This window comes from Taudactylus pleione, unplaced genomic scaffold (assembly GCF_031769625.1).
Source record: "Taudactylus pleione unplaced genomic scaffold, aTauple2 ptg000149l, whole genome shotgun sequence".
Taxonomy (NCBI): Eukaryota; Metazoa; Chordata; class Amphibia; order Anura; family Myobatrachidae; genus Taudactylus; species Taudactylus pleione.
Window position 1 is genome coordinate 326,552 of NW_028284551.1, and position 27,778 is coordinate 354,329.

Sequence of the window (27,778 nt, forward strand, 5' to 3'; positions counted from 1 at the left end):
TTGAGTAGAAGATCCACATATTGGGTAGGGGTATGGTTGCATTGTTGACATGAGCTGCCTTCTTTATTTTTGCATTTGTTTCATAGGAGAAAACTATTTACAGCAGTCCAAAAAATAAAGTTACAAATAAAGTAAATACAAATAAAGTTTTAATTACAACAATTGACTGTTCTCTTTACTTGGAAGCATCTTTCTCAATGCAATGGATTTCTACCTATACATTAGAAAATGTTATAATGCATTCTGCCATGATGAAATCACCTGGAGTAAAATAGTTTGTTAACTGAACTGGATCTGATTTGTAAAAGCCACGGTCAGTCGGTAGAAAGAAAAAGGTTTTTCATTGTGCTTGATTAACGGCAAGGTTGTTTTTTTTTTTGAAGAACTCGTCCAGAAACAAAAACGGAGGACTACAGAGGTTTGAGTTTTAAAAGCTGATTGGGAATTAACATTTAAATGTAATTAATTACAGAGGCAAAACAAAATACAGACATTATTATACCGACTAAAGTTATACGAGATGTAAATCTTAGGGGCCTTCATTAATTCATGACCATTATATGCACAGTTTTAGATTATAACTCAGGGAAATGTTGAAAACAAATAGTGTTTTGCTAACAGTGAATTAAAAAAAAAAAAAAAAAAAGTGAAAGATTTGACCACTTATTCAAAAATATTGGTGCATAATTAGCCCTTCAGCTCTGTAAGAGATGGCCTTAACATGTGAAATGGAACCTGCTGGAAACTTTTAGCTGTAGCATTGATCTAAATATGCCCTAAATTAACAGCCAAGCAGCAGTGAACATAGAATGTGTGCATACATGTGCTTTACTTAAAAAGGAAATGTCAACAGACATGCTGGAGAAGGCGGCCTTCAGTCCTATGCAGATAGTGTTAGAAACCAGCTAAAGATTCTAAACAAATATCACATATCTTGTGCAAAGCTGTATTACTAAAACATTGCAAACTGTACAGCTCAAGTAGGCGTCATAGAGCAGAGTCTAAGATTAGTTTTGTTCAGGCACAATAGAAAAGGCAAAATTTTAAAAAAAAATTAAATCTACTCTACTCAGTGGATTTCCTGCTAACGAGATCTTGTTATGGGCCTATTTTACAGTCCACTACAGACATGATGGCTTGGGTGATTTTCTTTCTCCAACAGTTACAACTAAATATGTACCAAATATATTGTATTAGATCATTTTTCTATTTCATATGATTTTACAAATGTGTGCACACAGTTCCATGAATACAATTTACTTTAGTAGACGAGCCCATCACTTATGTGCGCATACATAAAATACTTATTAGGAGATAAGATACTTAACTCCATCTTGAAAATAAGGACCAGCTATAAAAACACCACAAAGTGAATGGAAATCAGTTGAAACAACTACAGTGCATGATCACCATTACTGGTCCCTTTAATTGTGAGCCGAACATTATTACTGACTAGTGAGATCCTCCTTACTTCTCCTATGCAAGTTTCTTCCCTGATCCGATTAAAATGCTACTAAAATCAATAAGTTAAAAGTTTATAGTCGCTAAACGTCCTACAGGATCATCTTGACTACACCTTGAGGTGAGTGCATCCCCTGCACAGGTATATTTTGAGGCACTGATCCATACTCCAGTCGTTTAATTAACCTGGGGAAATATAGTAAGAGAAATGTTAAACATAAAAAAATGAACAAAATTATATATCATAGTTAAACCCCCACCCCAAAAAAACAACCAAAAAAATATAACATTAAAAATAACCATTTTCTACGGCAATTACCAAAAGTTTTGAGAATGACGTATTGGTTTTCACAAGGTTTGCGGCTTCAGTATTTTTAGACCTTTTTGTCAGATGTTACTATGGTATACTGAAGTAAAATTACAAGCATTTCATTAGTGTCAAAGGCTTTTATTGACAATTACATTAAGTTTATGCAAAAAAGGCAATATTTGCAGTGTTGACCCTTCATTCTTTTTCAAGACCTCTGCAAATCACCCTGGCATGCTGTCAGATACACTGACTGTTTCTCACTCAGCAATTCATGTGATGGCAGAAGGGGAGGATGTTACAGTGAACTAAAAACAGGCTAAGCTCAGAGGGGTGTTCTAAAGCCTCTCTGCACACTACATAATGTGCCATGTGACTATAGTGGTCATGACAGTTGCAGGACACTGTGGAAGCTATACAATCAGATAAAAATATGCCACATTATAAAGAAAATCTTACACTGTGGGATAAATCTAAAAATGGGCTTATACTTATAATTAGTAATCATATAAATGCACCTTCCTGCAGCAGATAACAGGAAATTTGCCAAGCCAACACTAGAACCACAAAAAAATAATAATAAATAAATAAAATAGAAAAGCTGCACAAAGGGAGGGGCCAGAAGTGACTATTCACCAATGAAGCACAATTTTATAAATAAATAGAATATATTACATATATAACACAATATCACATAATAAAAATCTAATTGTTCATACTAATGTGCCTCATTTCAGAGTATTTCTCAAGCATCTTCAGTAAATGTAATAGGAAACAAGCACTGTGGATAAATCAATTATCCAAAGTAAAATTTCCACCAAACAATGTGAAATAAAAAAAATAAAAAAATATTCGGGAATATTTTACTACCATCTTACTAACAGGTGAGAACAAGGTTTATATTTGTATGGATGGTATGGGGAAGCTCCGTCTGGTGGAGGGGAACTCAAGGTATATGCTGCCTACTGGTAGCTGGAATAAATTTGGTCCTTTCCTGGTATTACCCAAACAAAATTATTAGTGGTAAGTACACAACTATCTGATTGAGCAAGACCGTTGTTTTCCAGACTGGGTTACGTGGCACCCTAGGGTGGCAAAGGGCACTTGCAGAGATACCACGGGTTGAAGAACCAGGACCAAATCAAATTATTTATGGTTAATGACATAGAAAAAACGCAGTTCTGTTGGCTGCTAGTAATAGGACATAAGCTGAGGATTTTGGGGCAACATCAGTGAAGACACCTATCTGACCAGGCGTGGAGGAACTAGTTTCCGGGACTTGTGGATATCCACTCCAATATAGAACCAATATAGAAGCATCTAGGAAAGAAGTTTGTCTAAAGACTGAGCCCTTTTCTATACACCTGGGATATGGTGATATATGGCCTATTTTATCTTGTTAAAATATGAGTTTGTGTGAATAAATCTTTCTTTGGATAGAAAACGGTATTATGCCATGTATTTCTATCCATTTTTCTCTTTGAGATATGATCGATCTTCTGGAGGTTAACAATCGGGAACAGAAGCCACTTTAAAATTTAAAAAGGAAAAAGAAAGGATAAAGAACCAAGTGGAATATCTGTGTACTAGAACTTGTGTAACTGGTGGACACTTGTGGATGCGCCATTGTTGGACATTATTGCTTGTTATCAATAGAATATATGTGGACAAGCACAGCCCCATCCACCAATATATAACAACCTAAGGATGACATGTAAGCGCGATTTACTTAATTGAATAATTTTTTCAGAATTTCACAAATAGGAACTTTAGAACTTAGATTATCAGTATATTTTTTACAGCACCCTAAGGCGCCATGATTCAAGAAAGCATGGGAACCACTGGTGTAAGGAACATAAGCTGCCCATCCACTAGGCGAATAAACCTAACGATGGAGCGATGACGGTCGTTATCGCTCCATCGCTTGATAAATCGCCCGCAAATCGGGCAGTAGAAGGTTAAAAACGACCAGCGATGCGCGCGCCCGCTGGTCGTTTTTAACATCAATCATCGCCCGAACATGACGGTCAACCTGACGACCGCCGTCAGGTTGCCATGTTCGGAGATGATTGATCTGCATACACTGAACGTCTGAACGTTCAGTGTATGCAGTTCACCTCACGGGAGACGACGGCATCGTAATCGTGCCGTCGTCCCCCGCATCGTTAAGTGGATGGGCAGCATTAAGCTCATTAAAAGAAATGGTATCTACTGTATTTACACAAACAATGGTGGCAGATTAAAATAGAGATGACAAAGGCAGTGATGTGGCTTTTGATGTAATTTTGGTGCTTTTTATTAAACTCTTCTCAGAATTAGAATATTGATACATTTGTTGCTATTAACTGAGAATTTGGGCGAAATAACCCCTGCCACAACTGACACACTGTTTATTATACAGATTATGCTCATTAATTTTCAGAATTAATTTATTAGGACTACTGTGACTGCCGAACTTAAGTATATGTTCTCATAAAGATTATAATTCAGAAATTTGAATTTTTTGCCACTACATGATCACGTATTGGATTATTTAATTGATTTTAACAAATGTGAGTTTACTTATGGGTCATTGTGTCTTTAAAAAAAAAAAGTTAAATTTTATTTCGGTGAAGAGTGCCCACAAAACATGAGTACCTCCTCTCTCTTATGGCTTTTTCTATTATTAGATCCCTTAACTGTCAGGGGGGCACCTCCACATTTTGACACTTATTACCCAACATTCAGGGGTTACTAACTTATTGAGGACACAACCTTATTATGTCATATTGTTGCTGAGTCTAGTGCTTGGGATTTTCCTCCCCTTTTCTTAAAAGCAGTGATGTGCAAAGGCTTGACATGAAAACTTTACATATTTACATAACATGGTGTGTATGTATATATATATATTTGCAAATGACTTACCCTTTTTCCACTGGTGACATGGGCATACTGAGCCTGTTTTCATTGCCTTCTCTTGTCTTGTTCATACGGGCAGACAAGGGAGATACCAGTCTATTCGGGGACTGTTCAGAAACAAAATTCCTGCAAAATGCTAGCTTGGACTCCAAAGCCTGTGAAGAGAAGATTTAAATAATCAGTCACAAGTTGAAATGTATTTAGAACTAGTGTCTCAAATATTCTAATGCAGCCATATCAAGAGAGCATCCATTTTCTTAGGCTTCCCCTGGAAACTATAAACAACCAATTTCTATACAGGTAACCTGAGTGATAAAGAAAATCCCAACTCTATGCTGAAAAAAAATCAATGAAAAAAAAAATGCAGTTTCTCAATCATAGAACTAGGAAAATGCTCTCAGCGACTATGATGTACATAAAAAGCAACAACCACCATAGCATTAAGTAAAAACATGAAACAATGCTTGTCCTAGAGACCAATCAGGAATATTAGATATAGTAAGATAGTTACAGGAGAGGGTTTTATGCATGAATTATAAAACCTCCCTGTTCATTATCATCATACACATAGCAAACTATATACTGTGCACAGGTGTACTTATTACTCACTGACATATTTCAGAGGTCACCCAGCAGGTGAACAGGTGTACTTATTACTCAATGACAAATAATTGGCTCCACCTGTGGAGCTTTTAATATGCAACTTGTGATTACGTGAGGAGACCTGGAGAACATGAACTATGTGGGGTCCTGAGGACAGAGTTTGAGAACCTATGTTGTGTATCAGACAAACTGGGTCCTTAAGGCTCCCCAACAGTCCAGGTTTTAAGGCTATCCATGCTTGACCACAGGTGACCTAATTAGTACCTCAGTCAATTAGATTTAACCACCTGTGCTCAACCATGGATCACTAAAACCTGGAATGTTGGTATACAGCAGGTTCCCAAATGTGGTCCTCAAGGTACCCCATTAAAAGCAGTGTAAATCAATAGGAAAAACAGGAGTGTTATGGTAAAACTTACCTTCGTTAACTCTTTCTTCAAAGTCCATAGGGTCCACAGAGAACGGAGGGTTTCCATAGGAAACCTGGGCAACCTGACAAACTTGTTCAGAGATTTGAGGTTGAGGATAGGCCGATGAGACTTATTGGGCTTCTGAACTAAGAAAAGGGTAGATTAATAGCCCTTTCCCCGTTGTAAGGAAGGGACCCAAATTATTACTCCTGAATTCAGTAAGAACTGAATGGCTTTTTGAAGCAGCAGAGCCTTGGTTGGGTCCGATGGAGGTCCTGTGCAAAAGAACTGCTGGGGGTGGGGTCGCCTCAGGAATGAGAGGGCACTGGAGAACACTTCCCTTACCCAGGATTCTGACGTGGTTTGATGCCAAACCTGGGCAAATTGAAGAAGTCTGCCTCTCACCCTGGGAGCCCCCATGGAGAGGCCCGCCCCTTCAGGCTGTAGGCTTGTCCTCAGACTTGGCAGGTGGACGTCTAGCAGCCCAGGCCTGTTTGGCCCTAGGCTTGGAGGCCTTGGTTGAGGTCTGCTGTCGTGGAAAAGACTGACCCTTGGCTTTTCCTTGAGGGCCAAAGGATGACGTCCGAGGCTTTGCATTGCATGCAGAGCGCAGGACGCAGTCTTGTTAGCCGCCAAAGTAGTCACAATTTTATCCAATTCTGGACCAAATAGGATGTCTCCTGCATAAAACAGAGACTCTAGAGTCAGCTTTGATTCTGAATCAGTTTTCCAGGAACGCAGCCAAAAAATACTGTGTGCTACTACCGAAGTGGCAGATATCCTGGAGGCCAGGAGAGCCATATCCATAGCCGCTTCACCTAAGTAGGAGGCTGCAACTGTAACATGAGATATGTAGGACAGCTGTTCCCTCAAAGCATCAGGGGGGGAAAAGTCTCTTCTAGGGCCTCTGCCCAACTCTCAATGGCTTTTGCCACCCAGGCCATAGCCCTAGCAGGACAAATAATAGCTCCTGTAAGAGAGTATATAGCTTTATGACAAGCTTCTATAACTCTAATCTGTAATCTCCTTAAAGGAGGTTGCAGTATGAACTGGTAAGGTGGCATTTTTAACCAGACGTGTTACATGAGAATCCACTGCTAGGGGAACTTCCCATTTAGTACAATCAGTAGCTGGAAGAGGGTAAAAGAGACTGCATGGTTTTGGAATTTGAAACATTTTACCAGGCATATTCCAAGCTTCACTCATGTGATCAGATAGCTGGTCAGAGTGAGGAAACTCGGTCGCTTAAAAAGTGCGGATTTTTTCTTAGGAACGAGTTCATCCTCTTCTATTTGTAGAATAGTTTTAACAGCTCTCACAAGAGTGTGAGAGAGAGATCATCTTCTGACTCCCCAGATGATGAATCAGATAACTGTGTGGATTGGGAAGATATATCATAGTACATTTAGTAGGTGAATGCTTTTTTTTTTTGCAGCATTTGCTGAAAAATCGTAGCATATTAGCCAAACTCTGTACTGAGGTAGACAGTAAATCTACCCATGGGGAAGGCAAAGTATTTGCAGGCAGTACCTGCTGTGGCCGTCCCATAGGGGGAGCTACCACGGGGACCGCTACTTGGTCCGCAAGTTTTGCCAGCATTTGTGAAAAGGCAGCCCAGAGTGGGACCTGATGAAGAGACACCGGGGCTGATGGGCCTGTGTAACAATTAATACAGAGAACATCCTGAATGAGGTCCACTGTGGCTAAGCCGCAGAACAAGACTTGCAAGACACCAGAGTAGGAGGAGCAGTATCAGGCTGCTTGTTATTCTTTCCTCTGCCAGCCATAGCCACAAGAACAATATACACAGTATGAAACAGTGCAGTGAGCACCCTGGATAATATTGCACAGTGAAGCGTGCAACCGCATTATAAAGTATTTGATAGCACTCAAGTATCTGGGAAGTGTGAGGTACAAGGAACCCCCTCTATTCCTCAGTATGTCAGTGTATAGTAGTATAAAGGGAAAGGTATAAACTGTACAGCATAGAAAGTAGAGATTAGCGCTAGCAAAAGTCATATACAAACGCTGAAAAACATTACATGTTTACAATGGGCACTAAAATCAACTACACAGACCACAGTGGCTGGTTGGATACAGCGCTGCATGACCTGGTCCTTGAGACAGGTATACAGGCAGACTGGACCCAGCGTCCCTGGAGACCTACTTGCAGAAAATGGCTGCCGTACGTGTCTGGGCGGGTGGAGGGTGAGGGAGGAGCAGCACAGGGAACACCAAGACTGCAGTGGAATTGCGCCCTGGATTGGGGGAGGGGCTACAGGGAGAGCGCCTTCTCCCCTTGCTGACATTAACCACCGGGTTCCCTGGCCTCCTTACATTTGCCCTGGTGGTCTACTGAAGTCGTGGGCGCACCAGTGTCCACATCAGCGCCTACAGTCAGTCTCCTGAGACCAGCGGCAAGACTGGGCAACAATGCGGGTCCCCGTGAATGGGTTCCGCCTTACCTGTCCCCTGAATTCCAGGCTGTAGTCTGGGGTCCGAGGAGCCTGCTAGCTAGTCCCCCTCGGAGCCCCGCCGGGAGTAGCTAGCACAGGCTTCAAATAACATAGAAATAAATTAAATCATAAAATAAAATCTTGAGCTGCTTAATGCAGCCCCGTTGTAATGGTGGTCCAGCTCCTGCCGGACACCAACGAAACTGAAGTGACGGGGTATAGAGGGAAGGACCGGGGCATCCCGGAATTTAAAAGCTTTGCTGTTAGTGTCCGATCCTCCAGGTCCCACCTACACCACAATGTCTCCCTGTAGAACCCTATGGACCCTGAAGAAGAAAAGTAATTTTTGGAAAGGATTTGATACATGGAAACCCCACAAAAGCTGAGGTTTGCAGTAAAAAATCAGAAGCCAATATATACCGAATTTCCAGAGTGTACCAGGTTTTAAAACATTTTATCCCTGTAAAAATGTCCGTCACTCAACTCATGGCATGCTTGGTAAGGCAGGCATACATACATATAGGAATAAAGCAAGGGCGCAGTCTTTTTTATTTTATTTTTTTAAATCACAAATAAGCCATAAATCAGTATATGAAGCAGATTTAAAAAAGAAAATAATAATAATAATAATAATAATAATGTCACGAGAGATTTAAGGAAGACTGTATTAGGCCATATCATTTCACATCACGTTACGGATAACAATTCTTACCCCAACTTTTTTAAGAAGATCCCCTACTATGTTCAATGCAGATATCCGCGCGGAGGGCATTAATGGTGTGCCGCTGTACCCTTCATCCACACCTAAAATGAAACCCAGAAAACAGCCAAGATTAAACAAACTTATTTTAGTTCTGCAGGTGCATATTTTGGAGCAAAATGCACCATCGTCACTATGTCAGTTGGAGGCCCTTCATTTTAGCTTCAGGTCAACTATAGAACATAACAGCCGACACTTCTGAGCACAACAACGTGAAACAAGAATTTGTTAGCGGGAAATGCTCCAGCCAGTGTTTAATGCCCAAGGTCACAGTATATAGGAAACAACTGTGAAACAATTAAACCAGCTTAAAAATAAAGAGGTAAGATTACATTTTAGTAGCAATTTAAGTAATATTAAGCCGGCAGTAATACAGTAAGAAGATTTACAGTTTAAGTTCCTCAAAGAGTGGAAAGAGTAGCGCTTAACCCTCCAATCCTACGGAAAACACCTGCAGTCTGTGCAACGTTGTTTAAAGACAGCATATTTTGGCCCTTTAGGTATAAAGGGGACATTTACTTATTGTGCACAGTGTTGTCCCTAGCCCTCCAACTAAGTTATCACCAGACTCCCAAGTAATAAGAACAAATTAGCACTGAACAGTCGCCCAAAATCCTATGTGAAGTGCTACTCATAGGGCCTGATTCAGAGATAGACACAGTAGCTAAGTAGTTGAGTCTTTAGATGCAGCTGCTGTGCAAGACTCCTCCTGCCGGCATATCTGAACCAATGCATGCGAAAGGATTGGATCAACATCACAACCATCTGTTTGCAGCATCGGCCATCTGAGTAAGCCTAAGCTTACTCAGAATGGCCGCCTCCTGCCCATTTGCGAGGCCAGTAAATCTGCTTTGGAAGATGCAGGCAGTGGCCTTGGCACTCCCAGAAAACATGGTAGACATGACTTTTCTGGAAACGCAGGCAGTGCCGTCCCATCCCAGCACAGCCATAGTATGTCAATAGTCACGCTGATTCAGGTCATTCAATAATGGTCTACTTACATGTTCTGAGTTGTGCTGGCAAGCTTAATCCAGATGTAGACCCTCGGTGGCCGACAGGTGTTGATGGGAGAGAGAGAGAAGCTTGGACGTCTGTGTCTATGCGTTCAGCTTCTGGGCTGTCATTTGTTACAGGTTTCACTTTCTCCTGCTTATGCTGAACTGCTAGCTCTTGTCTTAGGTCTACAATCCACAAAATACAAGTTTCAGGTAATGAAATGCAGAGTGAGAATAGGATTATGAAGAGTTTTAGGAATAGAAAACTATTCACTGTTAGCCATCTTCTAGGTTCAGTTAGTTGGGGGGCTTAGGAGTGCTTCCCCATCTTCCAAATATTTTATAATAAAAATGTGTGTAATGTAAATATAAATAAATAAATAAATATATATATATATATATAATCAGTTTTTAAATTAAAACTTAGAAATCTTCTTCAAATTGTTGGAACTTTTAACAGTGCACGCTATAAAAATGAAAGGATAAAATTGTAAACCTATTTCGTTAAGGTGTTTAACGGAGCTTTTTTTTGTTAGCTCATGGCAGGCTGTAATCATTGCTATCTTTCTTAGATGAAACTCCCTAGCAGTTTAAGTAAGCTTTAAAATCCTTAAGGCACCTTACACACACACAAAAATGTAATACTGGTCATCCAAGTTACATAGAACGGTTTCCCATTCCAAACGTGCATCTCTAGGATATCATCTTACCTCGTGTTTCATCTTTCAACCTCTGGATACATTCAAGATGATTTTCCTTCTCATCAAGCTCGCTTTCAAGGAATGCGTTTCTTTCTATGGCCTGATTTAAACGCTGCTCAAAATCCTCCAATGACGTGATGGTAGATCTGTTTAAAGTAGATAGTTAACTCCCTAGGAGTACATCAAAGACTAAACTAGCCAGATTAAGTGTAGCAATACGGAAAAGCACATGCACTGGTTCACAAGTCCGGAAGACAGGAAAGAGCAAAAATTAACAACTCCTTCCTATAACTCTCCTGCTCCTTCCTTGGGTTTTGTCCTGAACAGGAGATGGCAGAGAGCTATTGCTTTTATTTTTATTACATCCCAATTACTTGGGTTGGTTATACTTCCCTAAATCCAGTCAGTATCTTCACTGCTGCCGGTCTTCCGGCGTCGGGATTCAGTCTCCTTACCTAGTCATTGTGCAGCCTGCCATGCAATTTGTTGCTTCACCATAATCCCATTATTCTTTTCCATAGCCCACCTGTCAATCTTATATATCAGCAGTTCCTAAACTCGGTCCTCAAGGCATCTTAACAGTTCAAGTTTTTAGGATATCCATGCTTGAACACTGGTGCCTTAATTAGTACCTCAATCAATTTGACTTTACCATCTGTACTCAAGCATGAATATTCTTAAAACCTGCAGGGGTGCCTTGAGGATTGAGTTAAGGAACCCCTGTTATACAGAGGTGTCCTCATACACCGAGCCTCAATACACCGTGCAGCACTACATACCTGAGTGAGCAGCACTGAACATTGTAGAATTTCTTTCGCCACAAAATGCGTCTTAGTCGCAAACGGATGTGACAAACTGCTTCACGGGACTGCATTGCTTAATTTGATATGCAACACTTTTATATCTAAGACACAATCCGAATTGCACAGGTCGTAGCATGCCTGTTTGGCGCGATTACAGCAAGTGTATGAGGTCAGACCTGTATATCATACTCCAGTATTTCTAGGGCCACAGCCAGTTAGCAAGTATGACTTCATGAACAGGCTCAAGACATGACACTATTAGCAGTGTGGCCAGACAATATAACAAAGCAGGCAAAGAGGTGGCGCATGTACATACATACACTGCCATAAAGTCTGTGGAGAATAGCATCACACACGTTCTAGTATATGTTCCCTCTGTGTAGTGGATACTTTTTTTTTGTTCTTTTAAGTTTAAAGCACTTTTAAAAATGATAAACAGGACATATGTGATGATTCTATATCGCAGTGCTTCAACCAACCTATATGTGCTCCTATTAGGTATCAGACAAACATTTCATCTGCAGTTTCTCTAAATGAATACTGGCATGACTGACTGCTGATGACCACTAAAATGTGCATATAGTTTCCAAGACACCATTAAACCACACAAAAAAGATTTAATCTGTAGGGCAAACTAAAGACAATAGCGTGGGTTATTCATGTTTATGTGGACAAAGCCACAGAGACAGTGATACATATAAAACAGTGTCAGGGGACCTTTCATTTAATCTGCTGCATACTCCCCGTGGGAAGGTAATAGCTGTTACATAGTAGAAGAATCTATTGTGTATAAAATTCTAGTGTCAAATATTTTTTTTTGTTAAAAGGAAAGAGGAGAACTACAACTTTGTGGTAAAGTTTATTTAAAAAGACTCATGAGGATTGCAAGTGTTGCCTAAAGCAAATACATTTTTCTGCTTCTGGTTCACTGGCTGCTTATGACGATGGTGAGACATCAAGATTAAATACGGTCAAATCATTTTACTTTTGTAACCACAGTGTAAAAGTTACTGACCTCTTCGTCCTTTCCAAGTCATCGTTGGCTTGCTCCAGTTCTCGAATATATTTCTGCAGTTGGTTTTGGACAGCTTTGGTCTGAGAAAGATCACTTTCCAGTGTGGAGATCTGTATGTAGCTGCCGGCATGTTGTTCTTCATATTTCTCCTAATCAGTGAGAGAAAAAGGAGAACACAAAAACTAAATGAAATCAAACATTTCTGTATGGACTGACTCCAAGCAAAAGCAGAACTCAAAACAGGGAAACCAACAAGCAGCCAGATACTAGGAGCAATGAACACTAGAATTCAAGTAGTGCTCAGCTTCCATGGAAAATGCAGGATTTCCTAAATTACAGCTATGCTTCCTAAAATATTTTGTTTACTGCAAACTTTAGCAGCTTTGTTAGGTGATTTTTGTGCAGCTGTATCTGATAATACAGGAATAGGGTATGTGTAATGGCAGTATGAGGTCCCTAAATCGGTTATGGATTGAAAGATCTTCAGTAAAAAGGTAGACAATGTCTAGATAGACACCAGATGTTAGACAGGCAAAAGGTCGACAGGGACAATGTCAACACACTAAAAGGTTGACGTAAGAATATCGACTGGTACAAATTGTCAACAGGAGCAAAAGGTTGACATGCATATGGTCGCCATGCAAATGGTCGATACACTATTTTTTTCCTATCCCTAATCTTCACCCTAACCCTCCCATTGGTGCCTAACCCTAACAGTCGGGGTAGGTGCCTGACCCTAACAAAAAAAATAAAAAAATAAAATAAAATATGTTTCGACCATTTTCATGTCGACCTTAAGTGTGTCAACCTTTTGTCCCTGTCGAACTATTGCCTGTCTAACATCTGGTGACTATCAAGACATGGTCTACCTTTTTGCTGTAGATCTTTGGCCCGGATACACCCCCCCCAAATCTTGAGCAGTACAATACGGAGCATTTATTTGATACATAAATAACTGTACTGATGGTAATACACCAACATTCATGAAAATGCAGTCTATGAATTTACTACCAGCCAATTACATCCCCAAAGCACTCAGTGGGGATGATCCCCAATACCTCTGTGGTCCCACAACGAGCACAGTAATTGTCCAATCTGAACAGATTATAGAACACGTTGGAAAATGCAGTAAGATCATTGTCAAATGGAACTAATTGAATTTGGTCACCCAATGTGGGCTTAACTTGGCAAGTGATCCTGTCACTCTGGGCTGAACAGCAGAGTGCAGACAGTTTATTTCCTAGCAAGTAGTGACATGTACCAGTAAGCATTGCTTTTGAGATTACTCAAATATTAAAACATTTTGGAAGCAGAGTATGATTTGAGAGATTTAGCGGCTTCTTCCCCAGTCTAATATAGACTGAACAGGTCATTACAAGGTGGCATATTTCCCCCCTTTAGTAGACCCGAAACAGAACATTTTTGGAGAATCAGCTCATTCTGGATGACACACATGGTGGATCAGTTACTTGGTTTTTAGGCAGTTTGAGAACCAATTCTTGGGTAATCCTCACCTGGACACTCTTGGTCTCTTCCAATTGCTTATCCAGCAGCACCGATTTGGTCTTGGATTTGACTACAGGGATTTTAGAATACTCCTTACTGTGAATGTATTTTTATTCACTGCTACAATGTATTTGCCCCTGAAAAAGTCCTATTGGATAAAACACGTAGGGTTGTGTTTGGCGCAGTGTCCTCATGTAAAGTGGAAAAAACCTGCCATCCTGAGCTCGTACCCATAAGGGTGGTGGCGGGAAATATCCATAATCTCCTCTGTCAATTGGGGGTACTTTGTCATTCTGTATGATTGTAAGCATGTTCTTAATATGGAATAAAAAAACATTTTTCTTATACTGATGCAGCCTATTGGCATTCTGTGTTGGGTGAATTCTGGTGAAAGGTAATAAAATTTGGAACAACAAATGTTTTAGAAAGATTGTCGTGGGGATTCAAGCAACATCTACGGAGGATATTTGAAATCTGAATATTAGCGCCCTCTGATATTGTATTATAGTTGACCCTAGCTGATGGGGGTTTTATCTAGAGGTGCAGCTTTGGGTGATTGATATTAGCACAAGATAAAAGGCATTTGGTTTTGAGAATAATTTACACACACACACACACACACATAGAAATCGCACACACCACTAAAAGTATCTTGAATAAATAGTAGGTGCCAGGTTGAAGACAAAATTATATAATACCATTCATCCTCTATACTCTCGTATCTGTATGTAGTATAACCAGCACACGTATGGTAAATGCAAAAAAGTATTGTTTTTATTACACCATGTTTAGGTGAAAAAGGGGAACAAGCCACTCAATGACAATGCATAGCACAAATAACTTATCTGGAGTCAAAAAGGATTCAAGTGGAGCAAAGCTCAAACACCCTGGACCTTGACACCGTCCCAGCAAGCTAGCAGCCCTGTCAGCAACCACACGCCGCTCTGGAAGAGGTAGTGGCGGTAGGAACCGAAAGGACGGTCCACATTGCCAGAGAACAGCGGCAGTTGTGCCGCCGCCAGAAGTGACGAAGTAGCGTCAGCTTCCGTTGCTAGGCAACTCGGGTGCCTCCAAAAGGGTGAGCACTCCCGTCAGTTACACCACGCAGAGTGAAAAATGGCATCGGCGCTAGGAACCCACAGAGTTCATAAGCAATACAAAAAAATTAAAAAAGCATATATAACAACATGAGGTGCTCATTAATCAACCCATACTCTCCCAAACCCCAACAACACGTCCAGCAGCTCGTGTTGGTGGGCGCAACAGGAATACAAGCAGACCAATAAGAATACACAAAATATCAATAGCGATACTTGAACACAAATGATAAAAAAATAAAAAAAATAACACAAAACAGTTAAAATGTGACCAATATTAGAGTGCCACATTCTGACATGTTTGAACAATAAATAACAGTATAAGGCTAAATTTTCTACATATTATCTAATGCCTATTGAAACCTCATACTGATGATAATGGGTCTTCTAAAAATGTCATGTTGAATCACGAGATCCGGAAACTGACTAGGAGGACTAAGACTGAGACCAACATCTGGAACAAGCAAGAAAAACATTTTTATCCAACTAAATATAACAAAGATAAAGCTTGATAGTAACAGGCAGCATAGAACTAAAGATGTTAACTATTAGCATAATTGGTGTGAGATAAGTCAACCCAAAAACGGAGAAGGTAAATTCCTCATTCAGCCCATGTGGACCCATTAGTTCCAAGTAAATGAATCCACCAACTCTCTCTGAAGCAGCAAATTAGGTATGTCCCTGCCCCTCTTTAAAAGGAAGCACATGATCAATTGGCATGAAGGGAAAATCTTTCAAAGTGTGTCCACCTGTAGCAAAATGTCTAGCTATCGGTGGGATCCAAGACTCCAATTTGAAGAACGCTTTTCTAAAGGAGGATCTATGCATAGCGATACGTTCTTTGACCATCCCTATGGTCTTTCCGACAGAGCTTTTTGCAAGGACATATTACGTAGACAAATCTGGTTTCGCAATTCATGCGATGTTTAAGTTGAAATTTATTTCCATTCCCAGTGGTCATAAATCAACAAGTGACACAGCCAGTGCATTTGAATGCTCCATTAGAAGATTTCAACCAGGAGTTGTTGGTAAAGACTTTGGGACTCAGGGCCTGATTCAGAGCTGAACGCTCTGACCAGAGCGCTCGCTCTGAATCAGGGCCCTCCTACCTTTTTTTGGAGCGTCCTCATGGACGCTCGCATAGCTGTGGGTGACCACCCACAGCATATGCGAGCGTCCATGATGATGGTCGCCATGGTCTTGACCATCGCGACCATCGGGCTTGCGACGGAGACCCTGCGGTAGGGTCTCGCTGCCGTAAGCCCTGGAGTGATTTTGGCTCTATCAGAGCCAAAATCACTCCCACTGACATCACTAGTGATGTCAGTGAGGCCGGCTTGAGACGGTAGGCGTTCCCATGGGAACGCCTCCGTCTGGTAGGCACGCCCACCAAAGGGGGCATGCTGTCAATCAACATCGACAGCACGCCCTCTTTGGTGCGAGACCCGGAGCGATGGATAGCCCGTCGCTCGCCGAGTCTCGCGCATGCGCACGCGGAGCTCCCTCCGTCGTGCGCATGCGCAGTGGGGGAACATCGACCCGCTTGCGAGCGTACTGCCGCTCACGAGCGGGTCCCTTACATCAGAAACAACTGATCCTTTAGATTCAGACTTCTTTTGTAGCAGAAAAATTATTTCTGCAGAACTCTTTCAAAATAGGATCAGTTTGCACAATGTGTCAATGTCTAAGGATGGTGGCTTGTTTAATGGCCCCAGAAGAAATGGAATAGGTACTAGAGAAAATTAAACTATCCAGATTATCATCCTGTTGAGGAATCCGTAGATCTTTTTTTAAATTGTGACATCTCTGGATGGTATTCTGAACCTCTTTGGGGTCATATCCTCTATCCATGAAATGTTGTCCTATCTTTTCCACAGCCTTGAGGAAGAGAGTGCAGCTCTTGAAACGCATTGGCATCTGGTGGCAGGATCATCTGACCTGTGAAACTCACACTAAAGAAAACCCCCTGACGAGGAGTTGACGTGAGGTTATCCGGAAAATCTCCACCTTTAAAATCTACGGGCCCTCAAAAGTGGGACTTCTGGTAATTCTATATTGAATATCACAAAAGGATATCATACATGCATACCATTTTTTCATACACTTTGTATACAAATTATTGAAGCATATATGTGGTCTGTCTGTCTATCTCTTCTACATCATAGCACCGTGCGTATATATAGTCGCCACAACCTATGTTATTTGCTATTATTCAGTATCTAAGGGTGGTACTGCGGTGACTACCTATTTTCAGCAATATAGTGTTAGGCGCCTGTATCTACTACTTTATATCTATATCATACTATCTTTTCCAATGCCTGCGGTAACATGATGCTGTCTTCAGTTATTCTGGCCACACATATTAATTGTGAAAAAGGGAGGCCCTTTTTGAGGAGATGGAAACTGGTTGCTGCCAAGAGAGTGTTCCCATCAGTAGGTTTTTTAGACATCTCCGTCTGGAATTGACAATTGACGCGGCGTGGTGTAACTGACGGGAGTGCTCACCCATTTGGATGGCACCCTAGTTGCCTAGCAACAGAAGCTGACGCTACTTTGTCACTTCCACAGGCGACACAACTGGCGCGGTCCTTTGGCAATGTGGAGCATCCTTTCGGTTTCTACCACCGCTGCCACTTCCGGCGCGGCGTGTGGTTGCTGATAGGACTGCTAGCTTGCTGGGACGGCGTCTGAGTGTCTTAGCCACGGGAGCTGACGATGACACAGTCACGCGTCTCACACAGGCGAGTGTGGTTGTTGGGCATTATGCTTAGAGGGGTATTAGCCGCCCTTGTGCTAACTAATACTGCAGCAGTCCCTTGAAAAAGGACTGCTGCAGTTGTCGGGATTTGCTCTGTTTACTGCATTCAAATATAGAGGTCCAGGGTGTTTGAGCTTTGCTCCACTTGAATCCTTTTTGACTCCAGATAAGTTACTTGTGCTATGCATTGTTTCATTGGATGGCTTGTTCCCCCTTTTCACCTAAACATGGCATAATAAAAACAGTACTTTTTTTGCATTTACCATATGTGTGCTGGTTATACTACATACTGATACGAGAGTATAGAGAATGGATGTTATTTATTGTGTGTGTGTGTGTGTGTGTGTGTGTGTGTGTGTGTGTGTGTGTATTATATATATATATATATATAGAACTTGTGCAAATGTTTTAGGCAGGTGTGGAGAAAAATGCTGCAAAGTAAGAGTGCTGTCAAAAATAGAAGTGTTAATAGTTTATTTTTATCAATTAACAAAATGCAAAGTTATTGAACAGAAGAGAAATCAAAATCAATATTTGGTGTGACCACCCTTTGCCTTCAAAACAGCTTAAATTCTTCTAGGAACACTTGCACAAAAATCAGGGATTTTGTAGGATTATAGCCAGGTGAATTATTAACCAATCACACCAAACAGGTGATAATGATCATCATTTTCATATATAGGCTGATACACAGTCATTAACTGAAACAGAAGTAGCTGTGAAAGAGGCTTAAAACTGGGTGAGGAACAGCCAAACTCTGCTTCAAAAAGGTGATGTTGTGGAAGACAGTTTCATGTCACCATGGCAAGACTGAGCACAGCAACAAGACACAAGGTAGTTACACTGTATCAGCAGGTTCTCTCCCAGGAAAAGATTTCAAAGCAGACTGGGTTTCAAGATGTGCTGTTCAACCTCTTTTGAAGAAGCACAAATAAATGGGCAGTGCTGAGGACCATAAACGCAGTGGTCAGCCAGGGAAACTAAGTGCATCAGATGAAAGACACATCATGCTTACTTCCCTTCAACATCGGAAAGATGTCCAGCAGTGCCATCAGCTCAGAACTGGCAGAAACCAGAGGCACCCAGGTACACCCATCTACTGTTTGGAAAAGTCTGGCCAGAAGCGGCCTTCATGGAAGAATTGTGACCAAAAAGCCATACCTTCAACGTGGAAACAATGCCAAGCAACTCAACTATGCACAAAAACATAGGAACTGGGATGCAGAAAAACAGCAGCTGGTGCTCTGTACTGATTAATCAAAATTTGACATATTTGGCCGTAACAGAAGGCAGTTTGTCCGCCGAAGGGCTGGAGAGCGGTACAATAATGAGTGTGCAGGCAACAGTAAAGAATGGTGGAGGTTCCTTGCAAGTTTGGGGCTGCATTTCAGCAAATGGAGTTGGGGACTTGGTCAGGAATAATGGTGGCACAGAAACAGACAAATCACAGCTGCACAACTCCAAATTACCAATTTTAGATAAATACATTATGCAATAAAATTTAGCAATCAATAGAGGTTTTTAGCATAATCATGGCCAAGGTTATGGGCCTACCCACCATATCCTCGTAACCTCTGTAGGGTAGGTCCCTAACATACTAGGGTTCAAATCCAGGACATCCCCCAAACCAGCTCAGCCGAGCCACTCCAGGGCATCGCTCTAAAGAGAAAGGTGAAGTATACAGTAAGATAGGTAAGAGCAGCTACGGCTGCATATATAGGATGGAGAAGTGAAAATACAAATATAATAAACAAAAACAGTAAAAGTGTTAAAATGTGCAAAAAAAATTTTTTAATTTGGAGTTGTGCACCTGTGATTTGTCTTTTTCTGTGCCTGCATTAATAGTCTCAACAGGTAGCACCTCCCATTATATATATTCAGGGTGTGCAGTCTAGGACCGTTTCCTATACACAGGAATAATGGTGTCCTCAATGCTGAGAAATGCAGGCAGGTACTTATCAACCATGCAATACCATCAGGGAGGTGTCTGATTGGCTCCAAATTTATTCCGCAGCAGGGCAACAACCTCAAACATACAGCCAACGTCATTAAGAACTATCTTCAGCGTAAACAAGAACAAGGAGTCCTGGAACAGAGCCCTGATCTCATCATTATCGAGCCTGTCTGGGATTACATGGAGACAGAAGGATTTGAGCAAGCCTACATCCACAGAAGATCTGTGGTTAGTTCTCAAAGATGTTTGGAATGGGATGCGGTCATAATCCTGACCAAATATTGATTCGATTTAGATTTCCCTTCTGTTCATTCACTTTGCATTTTGTTAATTGAGACAAATAAACAATTAGCACTTCTATTTTTGAAAGCATTCTTACTTTGCAGCATTTTTTCCACACCTGCCTAAAAACTTTATCCGTTTGCTAACAAGGTCATGTCTCATATGTGGGTTAACGCAAACTCTCCTTAAGCGCTATTCAATGACAAAAGTATGATACTTTCCTCAGTACAAAAACAAGTAGAATTTGACAAATAAGAACTTCTATATAAATACAGAGATTGTATGTAAAACAGAATTATTGAAGGTACCACAAACCCTTGTACATTTAAAAAAAAAAAGATATATAGATATATATATAGATATATATACACACACACATATACACACACACTTTTAATGTATACCTAATATATCCTTGACCTGTAAAGTTATTAATCAATTAATCAACTCTACCAGCTGCCATACTAAGACCTGGCAAACACGACAGTTATTGCTTATAATCTTAATATTGTTGCTGTCCTGGCATAGAAACATTAGCACAGGAGGGGATAGGTTTGGGCAGAAAGCAAATATTGCATCCAAAGTGACCACAAAAAACAATCTGTTCAGTGGACAATATTTAGAATGACCATACTTATATAAAGCAGCATTTATTTGTGATGACATGTGGCACTGAGGAAAATGTACATTTGATCTGCGATACTCAACCACAAACCTACACCCAACTATCCTTAGGACTACTTAAGAGAAAATAAACTGTCATGATGGTTTGCTTGTGCCAAGCCAATTCATTAATGTAATTAACTGCAAAGTGCTAAGAGCTTTAGATAAGAACACATAACTAGCTCACGGTTTTTAGTTCTCTGTAACAAGGATTATAATGAGCGGGAGATAGACAAGTGAGGCCATGTTATCGTTTAGTGCCATCTGGTGCTCCCCTCAATGGAACCACTGTTCACAGTACTGTCTTGTGAGGACACATTTCTGAAGCCTCACACTATATGCTTCGTAGCAAGACACAGAAAATGACTTCACTTTAAGACCTATTTAGTGGTACAGAAAATGTTATTTTATTCCTAAGAGTATTTTTTTATCTGCTAATGACTATTATGACAAATTTACAAGATTTTTTTTTTTTTTTTGCAAGACATTATATCAATTGAGAGTCTATGTACAACATCAAATGTATATTGGTCAGCAGTAAGGGATATTAAAGCAGCATGGAAATCAGGACCTTGTGGCCAGATGCATTCAAATTGCTCAGCTTCTAACAGGAAAACCAGTTTAGCATTGTAGAGAAACACACTAGTCCAACATTTAAGGTGGTACACACAACGATTTTACTATAATGACGTAGTTATCGTTAAATAGTTTATAAAATCGTTCATCTTTTTAAGATGAACGATGAATGATAATCGTTCATGTGCGTTCACGTTTGTAGTTTATTCCGACTGTCCAACAAACGATTTTCGTTCAGAAAATCGTTCATGTTGTACAGAATGTACGATGAACGATGTCCATTCACTGTATTCATGATTAAAAAATCGTTCATTAATTTAGTAACCAACGATTTTTATAAAATGATTTTCGTTCACTTTTCGAGGGAAAACCTGGACGAAAATCATTCACTAAAATCGTTGGTTACTAACATCGTTGTGTGTGTATGCAGCTTTAGAAATATGTGCCTTTTGATTCATACAAATGTATTGCAGCAGAACTCTGCAAACAAGTGGTATAGAGACGCATAATTTAAATCCAAAAGCTTCATAGTGTGCAAATAAGATTCCTGGGCAATAAACAAATATCCCCAGTAATTCTTGTGCTGTGTTCACATGGACAGAGCCCCTAAATCAGTATCCAGACTTGACCCAATCCAGCACTCAGGGCACAGGCTGAACACCAGATATCTGCTGGCCTCACTGAAGCTTGTTAGAGAATCCAGAAGATGACAGCAAAGACAAATAGCAGTCACCTTTCAGCCACATTTACCAACAACTTCATAAATATATTGTCGATTTTGATCTACTTATTTCGCAACTCATTTTAGACGAAAAGTACTCTGATACACTGCCAATATAACAAAGTGTGGTCAGCTGTACAATGGTATTGGGAAATAAAAAGGAATTAATAAAATGTCAGTTTACTTGTAAAATTTTACAAAATTAAATAGAGGTCTGTCCATTACCTTTATGGACTCAAGATCCATACGTAAACGGTTATTTTCTAAGAGGAGTTCTCTGTTCCTGCCCTCAGTCTGATGAAGTTGTGTCTCTAGCTCAGCTTCATATTCCCGACTGGCCTCTTGAAACTCATTCAGTTCTTCCTGGGCTTCCCTGGCACTGGTACAGAAAACAGTGTTAGTTTCACAAACCAGCTGTAGCTGGGGCCCCCTTCTCACTCAGGGGCTGCAGGCCAAGTTTTAACTCAATGTTGGCACCTTATACGTTAAATTAAGATTTTAAATCCGGGGTCAGCAGTCTGATTACTTATGCTGCTATTTGAAAATATTAAATTCTTAATAAGTCTTAAAAATTGTATGTACCTTGGCACTCCACTGTGGATGGACCCCAGTAGTGCTCGGTTACTTTCACCTTGGAATATGAGCACTGGGAGCTCCCCACTAACAGTAGCATAATTGCCAGGTTCACTGGAACAGGGTTATAGCAGAGGATACAAAAGGGGACCTGCTGTATATGAATCTGGCTCCCCAATGCGGTGAGCCAAGAGCGGTAGCACTGGACCACTATCCTGCAGAACCGGCAAGTTTCTAATCAACCTTGCCAGTGCACTACCCCCATTGAGTACCCAAGGAGCAAGTCAGCACAGCTGAGCTCAAAAACCTTCAGCTGCAATTGCTGTTCCAAGGTCGGGATCATATACTTCTAGAGCTGTATTCAGCTTACAGGTGGTACCAGGGACTGAAGGATAAGTAGTAGTTTGAATGGGAGATTAAATGCCCACTCACTCATGCAGTACAGTGTAAAATGTGTGAACAAGTTTGGCTTGATTTATATGCATGATTAAAGGTACTGGATTTCCCTATGTCACCCTGTGTATACAAACTATACGAAGAGAGCACCATGCAAAGTGCAAGAGCAGGTGTGCGAGACTGCCTTTCTATGATGTGTACAGTTCTTTAAAGAGCCTTTATGAGCAATAAACATTACTATTCTTGAGGTTTCTGCTCTACCCATTGAAGATGCTTATTGCTGCTGAAATACAGGGACCTACAGATATAAGTCTCCCATTTTAAACCCAACAACCTAAAGCTGGGGGTGGCAAAGACTTATCTAATACAACAGAGATCACCATGGTGGTGTACAACGGCATTTATAGTTGGCGAGTAAAGGCTCATACACACTTAATTATATGCTCCATGTGCGATATCGTTAAGCGTTTCAATATTGAGCATACACACTAAATGATATAATTAATGATATCATTCAGTGACGGCACCATCCCTCATCCCTGAACTTGCACAACCTGATGATATTGCCAGGTGGCCCTGCAAGAACGGGCGATGAGAGACATCGTTAACGATATCTTGGTACGCTGGACGATATTGAACGCGATAAACGAAGACGAGATCGTCCAATTTATCGTCTAGTGTATATGCAGCTTAACAGTGGGAGTGGTTATTAATGATAAAATGCAGAACCTTGGACTAAAAAAATAAAACTCCCCTGGCAGGGTGGCATCGTAAGCCTATCCTACCACGGTCTTCAAGGCCTCCATAATGTATATAGTGGAGTAACTGTTACCAAGATACATACCATTTCTCATAGTTTGTAGCCAAACTTTTCCAATAAAGTATCTCTTCCTCCTCAGAAGCAAAGGTGTTTCGTTCTAGATCATCCATAGTGACAGTTCCATTAGCACTTTCATAAAGGTAAAATCACAAATTCTGTAAAGGTCAAGTTTTAAACCAATTTAGTGCATAAATCATAAATAAATGTAACACCAGTAAATTTACAACAATAGTACTAAACAAACAGTGTCAGTTACTACAACCATATTATTATATAGTTCTAGTTTATTACAGCAATCATTACCAACCAGTGCGTCACAATAATAGGTTAGATTGGTCAAAAGAATTTAATGCATTTTATACTTTCAGATAACTTGGCTCGTACATGGCATTTTACAACTTCTACTGCATACCCCTTTCCCTTCTGGCTTTAGTCTGATTTTCAGACACACTTTATATCATCAGGGACATGTATTGTGCGATGATAGAGATGTATAAAATGGTATCCAATGTAGAGACCATAACACAGCTGTGTGTAGTATCAGAGCGGCAAAAAGCTATTTATTTACTATAGCCAGGTATACAATTGGCCAACCTATCTAAACGATTGGTAAGTACATACACAATTACTATTCGTTCGTCCGATGTGTCTGTGCTGACATTACAACTGGGCGGGCATTTAAATATGCCCGCCCAGTTGAGATGTCAGTCACTGCCTGGTCCCTGAAGAAAGTTTAGGGGCGATCGGTCTGTCGCTTGTACAGACAGCCAGATGTGCCACTATATCTGCAAGATACATAGGCATCGGCTATGCTGCAGTACGTGATATGTTTGAACGACGTTGTTCGCTGACCTATTGTCTGTACACACCCACTGATTCACTAAAGATATATCGTCCGTACAATGGAACGGGTGATATATCTGTCAGTGTGCACCCAGCATAATAATCATGGATGGGTGCGTATAAAACTTAAGAAAAAAAAAAAAATCCACATAAATTAAACTTTAGTGGTCACCTCCCAGTACCAAATCACCTATTCTGCAAACTAAAACCCTACCAGCAATATTGATGGCCACCTTCGGGGGGAGGGGTTTAGTGATTGATACAAAATTTTATTGTGTCTGGTGCCTCCTCTGGGAATTATGGTACTTAAAAATCAAGACAAGCCGCAAAGGTCTTGCATGTACTCAGGGTATATAAGGTTACAGTGAGGAGCACTGTACTGTATAGCACTAGGGACAATAGCATACAGTGGGGGAGATATACCAAGCAGTGAAAAGAGTGTAGAAGTGGACCAGTGGAGATGTTGCCCATGGCAACTAATCAGCTTTGAGTTAATCATCAAGGACATTCTATAACTTGATAGGTAGAAGCTGATTGGTTGCCATGGACAACTTCTATAACTGCCCCACTTCTCCACTGCTTGATACATGTATACTGTAGGTACAGTAATGGCACTGTGCTGTATAGTTACAGTAACGGCACTGTGCTGTATAGAATTAGTGACATCATGCATGTGCTCAGGGTGCATACATTTACAGTAATGTCACTGTGCTATACAGTATTAGTGACAACATACAATGTTTGCAGTTACAGTAATGGAACCACTGTATAACAGTTAAGCTTGGTACACACTAAATGACGTGTGTACCCAGTGATGCGACACACAACCCCCCCCACCAACAGGCTGTCATTTCAGGTGGTCCGTACACAATGGACAATCCAGTGACCTACCACCCGATATGCCGGCCCCTGCCACATAGCGCTGCATGGGGTAGTCAGCTGCATCGCCTGATTGGATTGCATGTACAAAAGTTCAGACGATGCGACTTACGACCGCACGGGAGCGCGCACTGCACAATGTAGTGCATACATACTGCACGATTTGTCTTTCTTATGCGTCAGAATCTGCCAAATCGTTAACAATATCGCAGTATTCTCCCAAGATTTTGTTGCGGGCGCAATGCCCAGAAAGAAACAGTTACCGCCCGGCACTTCCCCCTGCCCCAATGCGCCGCATCCCAAAACTTACTGCCCGGTACTCTCCCCCACCTCAATTAGCTCAAGTTTAAATCAATAGAAGGTCAAGATTTAAAACGTTTTATTATTGTATTGTAAAGGCCCCCCAGCTACTTCTTGATGCCACCTGGCTGGAAAAAAATTCTGGGGAGAACACTGATATCATGTAGGGGCCTACAGTAATGGCACCACACTGTATAGTATCACAGATTACAGGTGCAGTGCATTTATAGTGCTGGGGACAATATATCATGCATATGATCAGTGTATAATAAGGTTACAGTGAGGAGAACTGTGCCGTATAGGATCACTGACTATAGCATGCATGTATATAGTATTGGTAGCTATATACCATGTATGTACTGGGTGTGTAGAAGGCTACAGTGAGGAGCACTGTGCTGTACAGTATGGCTGACTACAGTATGCATTGTGTGTATAGTATTGGTAATAGCTATATACCATGTATGGACTGGGTGTGTAGAAGGTTACAGTGAGGAGCACTGTGCTGTACAGTATGGCTGAATACAGTATGCATTGTGTGTATAGTATTGGTAGGTAGCTATGTACCATGTATGTACTGGGTGTGTAGAAGGTTACAGTGAGGAGCACTGTGCTGTACAGTATGGCTGAATACAGTATGCATTGTGTGTATAGTATTGGTAGGTAGCTATATACCATGTATGTACTGGGTGTGTAGAAGGTTACAGTGAGGGGCACTGTGCTGTACTGTATGGCTGACTACAGTATGCATTGTGTGTATAGTATTGGTAGGTAGCTATATACCATGTATGTACTGGGTGTGTAGAAGGCTACAGTGAGGAGCACTGTGCTGTACAGTATGGCTGACTACAGTATGCATTGTGTGTATAGTATTGGTAGGTAGCTATATACCATGTATGTACTGGGTGTGTAGAAGGTTACAGTGAGGGGCACTGTGCTGTACTGTATGGCTGACTACAGTATGCATTGTGTGTATAGTATTGGTAGGTAGCTATATACCATGTATGTACTGGGTGTGTAGAAGGCTACAGTGAGGAGCACTGTGCTGTACAGTATGGCTGACTACAGTATGCATTGTGTGTATAGTATTGGTAGGTAGCTATATACCATGTATGTACTGGGTGTGTAGAAGGTTACAGTGAGGAGCACTGTGCTGTACAGTATGGCTGACTACAGTATGCATTGTGTGTATAGTATTGGTAGCTATATGCCATGTATGTACTGGGTGTGTATAAGGTGAGAGCAAGGTGCAGGCCGTGCACCGCTGCCACAGTGTACAGGAAGAAGGGCAGGAGATGGCCGGCCGGGGAGATGTCACACAGGTACCATGGCAATAAATAAGGAAGCAGTCGGACGGATGAGCGGAAATACCAGTCTCGCTCCGTCTCTCACCCGCTTACCTCTCCTCCCCCCGCCGCGCCCTCAGTACCGGGCAGCCAACACCCCGGACACGGATCCGCAGAGCAGCCGCAATCCCCGAACGGTTCCCCGAACCTCACTCACCAAAGCCCAGAATCAAACTCAAACTTTCCCGCACCCCCATTGGTTAATCCTGGACAATGACGTCACAGTCACCGTTCAATCCGCAGCGTCGCGGGGCGGTACCATATTTACATGTATTTTTTTTTCCAACAACTTTATTGACAACAATAACATTGGAAAACGAACGAAGTTTATTATTGGACTGCGTATAAAAATGTTTTCGCTGATGTAACAGACATTGCATCCAGATATAAGGTAACACTTTCCGCCTAAGGATAACGACTTCTCCCAGTCTGACTCTGACAGACACTGATGGAAACAGCAATGCCCATAGCCAAAATGGTGCTAGGCTGAAGTTAGCTTCTTATTCGTACTCCAGACTGTTTTTAATCATGTTCCAGCTTCTTATTCAGAACACATACCTCCTAACATTTGAATTTCAGCATTCAGGACGAACGCGCGCCCGAATGCCGAATTTGCGCGCGCCCGAAAAGGGGGCGGGATCACTTTGTAAATAGGCGT

At 41.2% G+C, this 27,778-nt stretch overlaps 1 protein-coding gene across 1 annotated transcript; it reads right to left on the reverse strand.

Annotated features, from left to right (window-relative positions):
* Positions 1-27,314, reverse strand: NDE1 (nudE neurodevelopment protein 1). The gene is made up of 9 exons (XM_088474245.1): positions 27,175-27,314; positions 23,780-23,910; positions 22,192-22,345; positions 12,410-12,558; positions 10,601-10,737; positions 9,897-10,076; positions 8,848-8,939; positions 4,673-4,821; positions 1-1,647 (listed from the first exon to the last, which is right to left on the reverse strand). The coding sequence occupies exons 2-9, from the start codon at positions 23,863-23,865 to the stop codon at positions 1,554-1,556; spliced, it is 1,041 nt and encodes a 346-aa protein (XP_088330371.1). The 5' UTR covers positions 23,866-23,910; positions 27,175-27,314; the 3' UTR covers positions 1-1,553.
* Positions 27,315-27,778: the final 464 nt, after the last annotated feature.

Bases quoted from the DNA above. Each gene is read 5' to 3' on its own strand.
- NDE1 (XM_088474245.1), bottom strand. From the start codon at position 23,865: ATGGATGATCTAGAACGAAACACCTTTGCTTCTGAGGAGGAAGAGATA. The intron at 10,738-12,409 runs GTCAGTAACTTT...TACTTTAAACAG, and splicing joins GACTTGGAAAGGACGAAGAG to ATCTACCATCACGTCATTGG. The intron at 10,077-10,600 runs GTAAGATGATAT...TGTGGATTGTAG, and splicing joins GTTGAAAGATGAAACACGAG to ACCTAAGACAAGAGCTAGCA.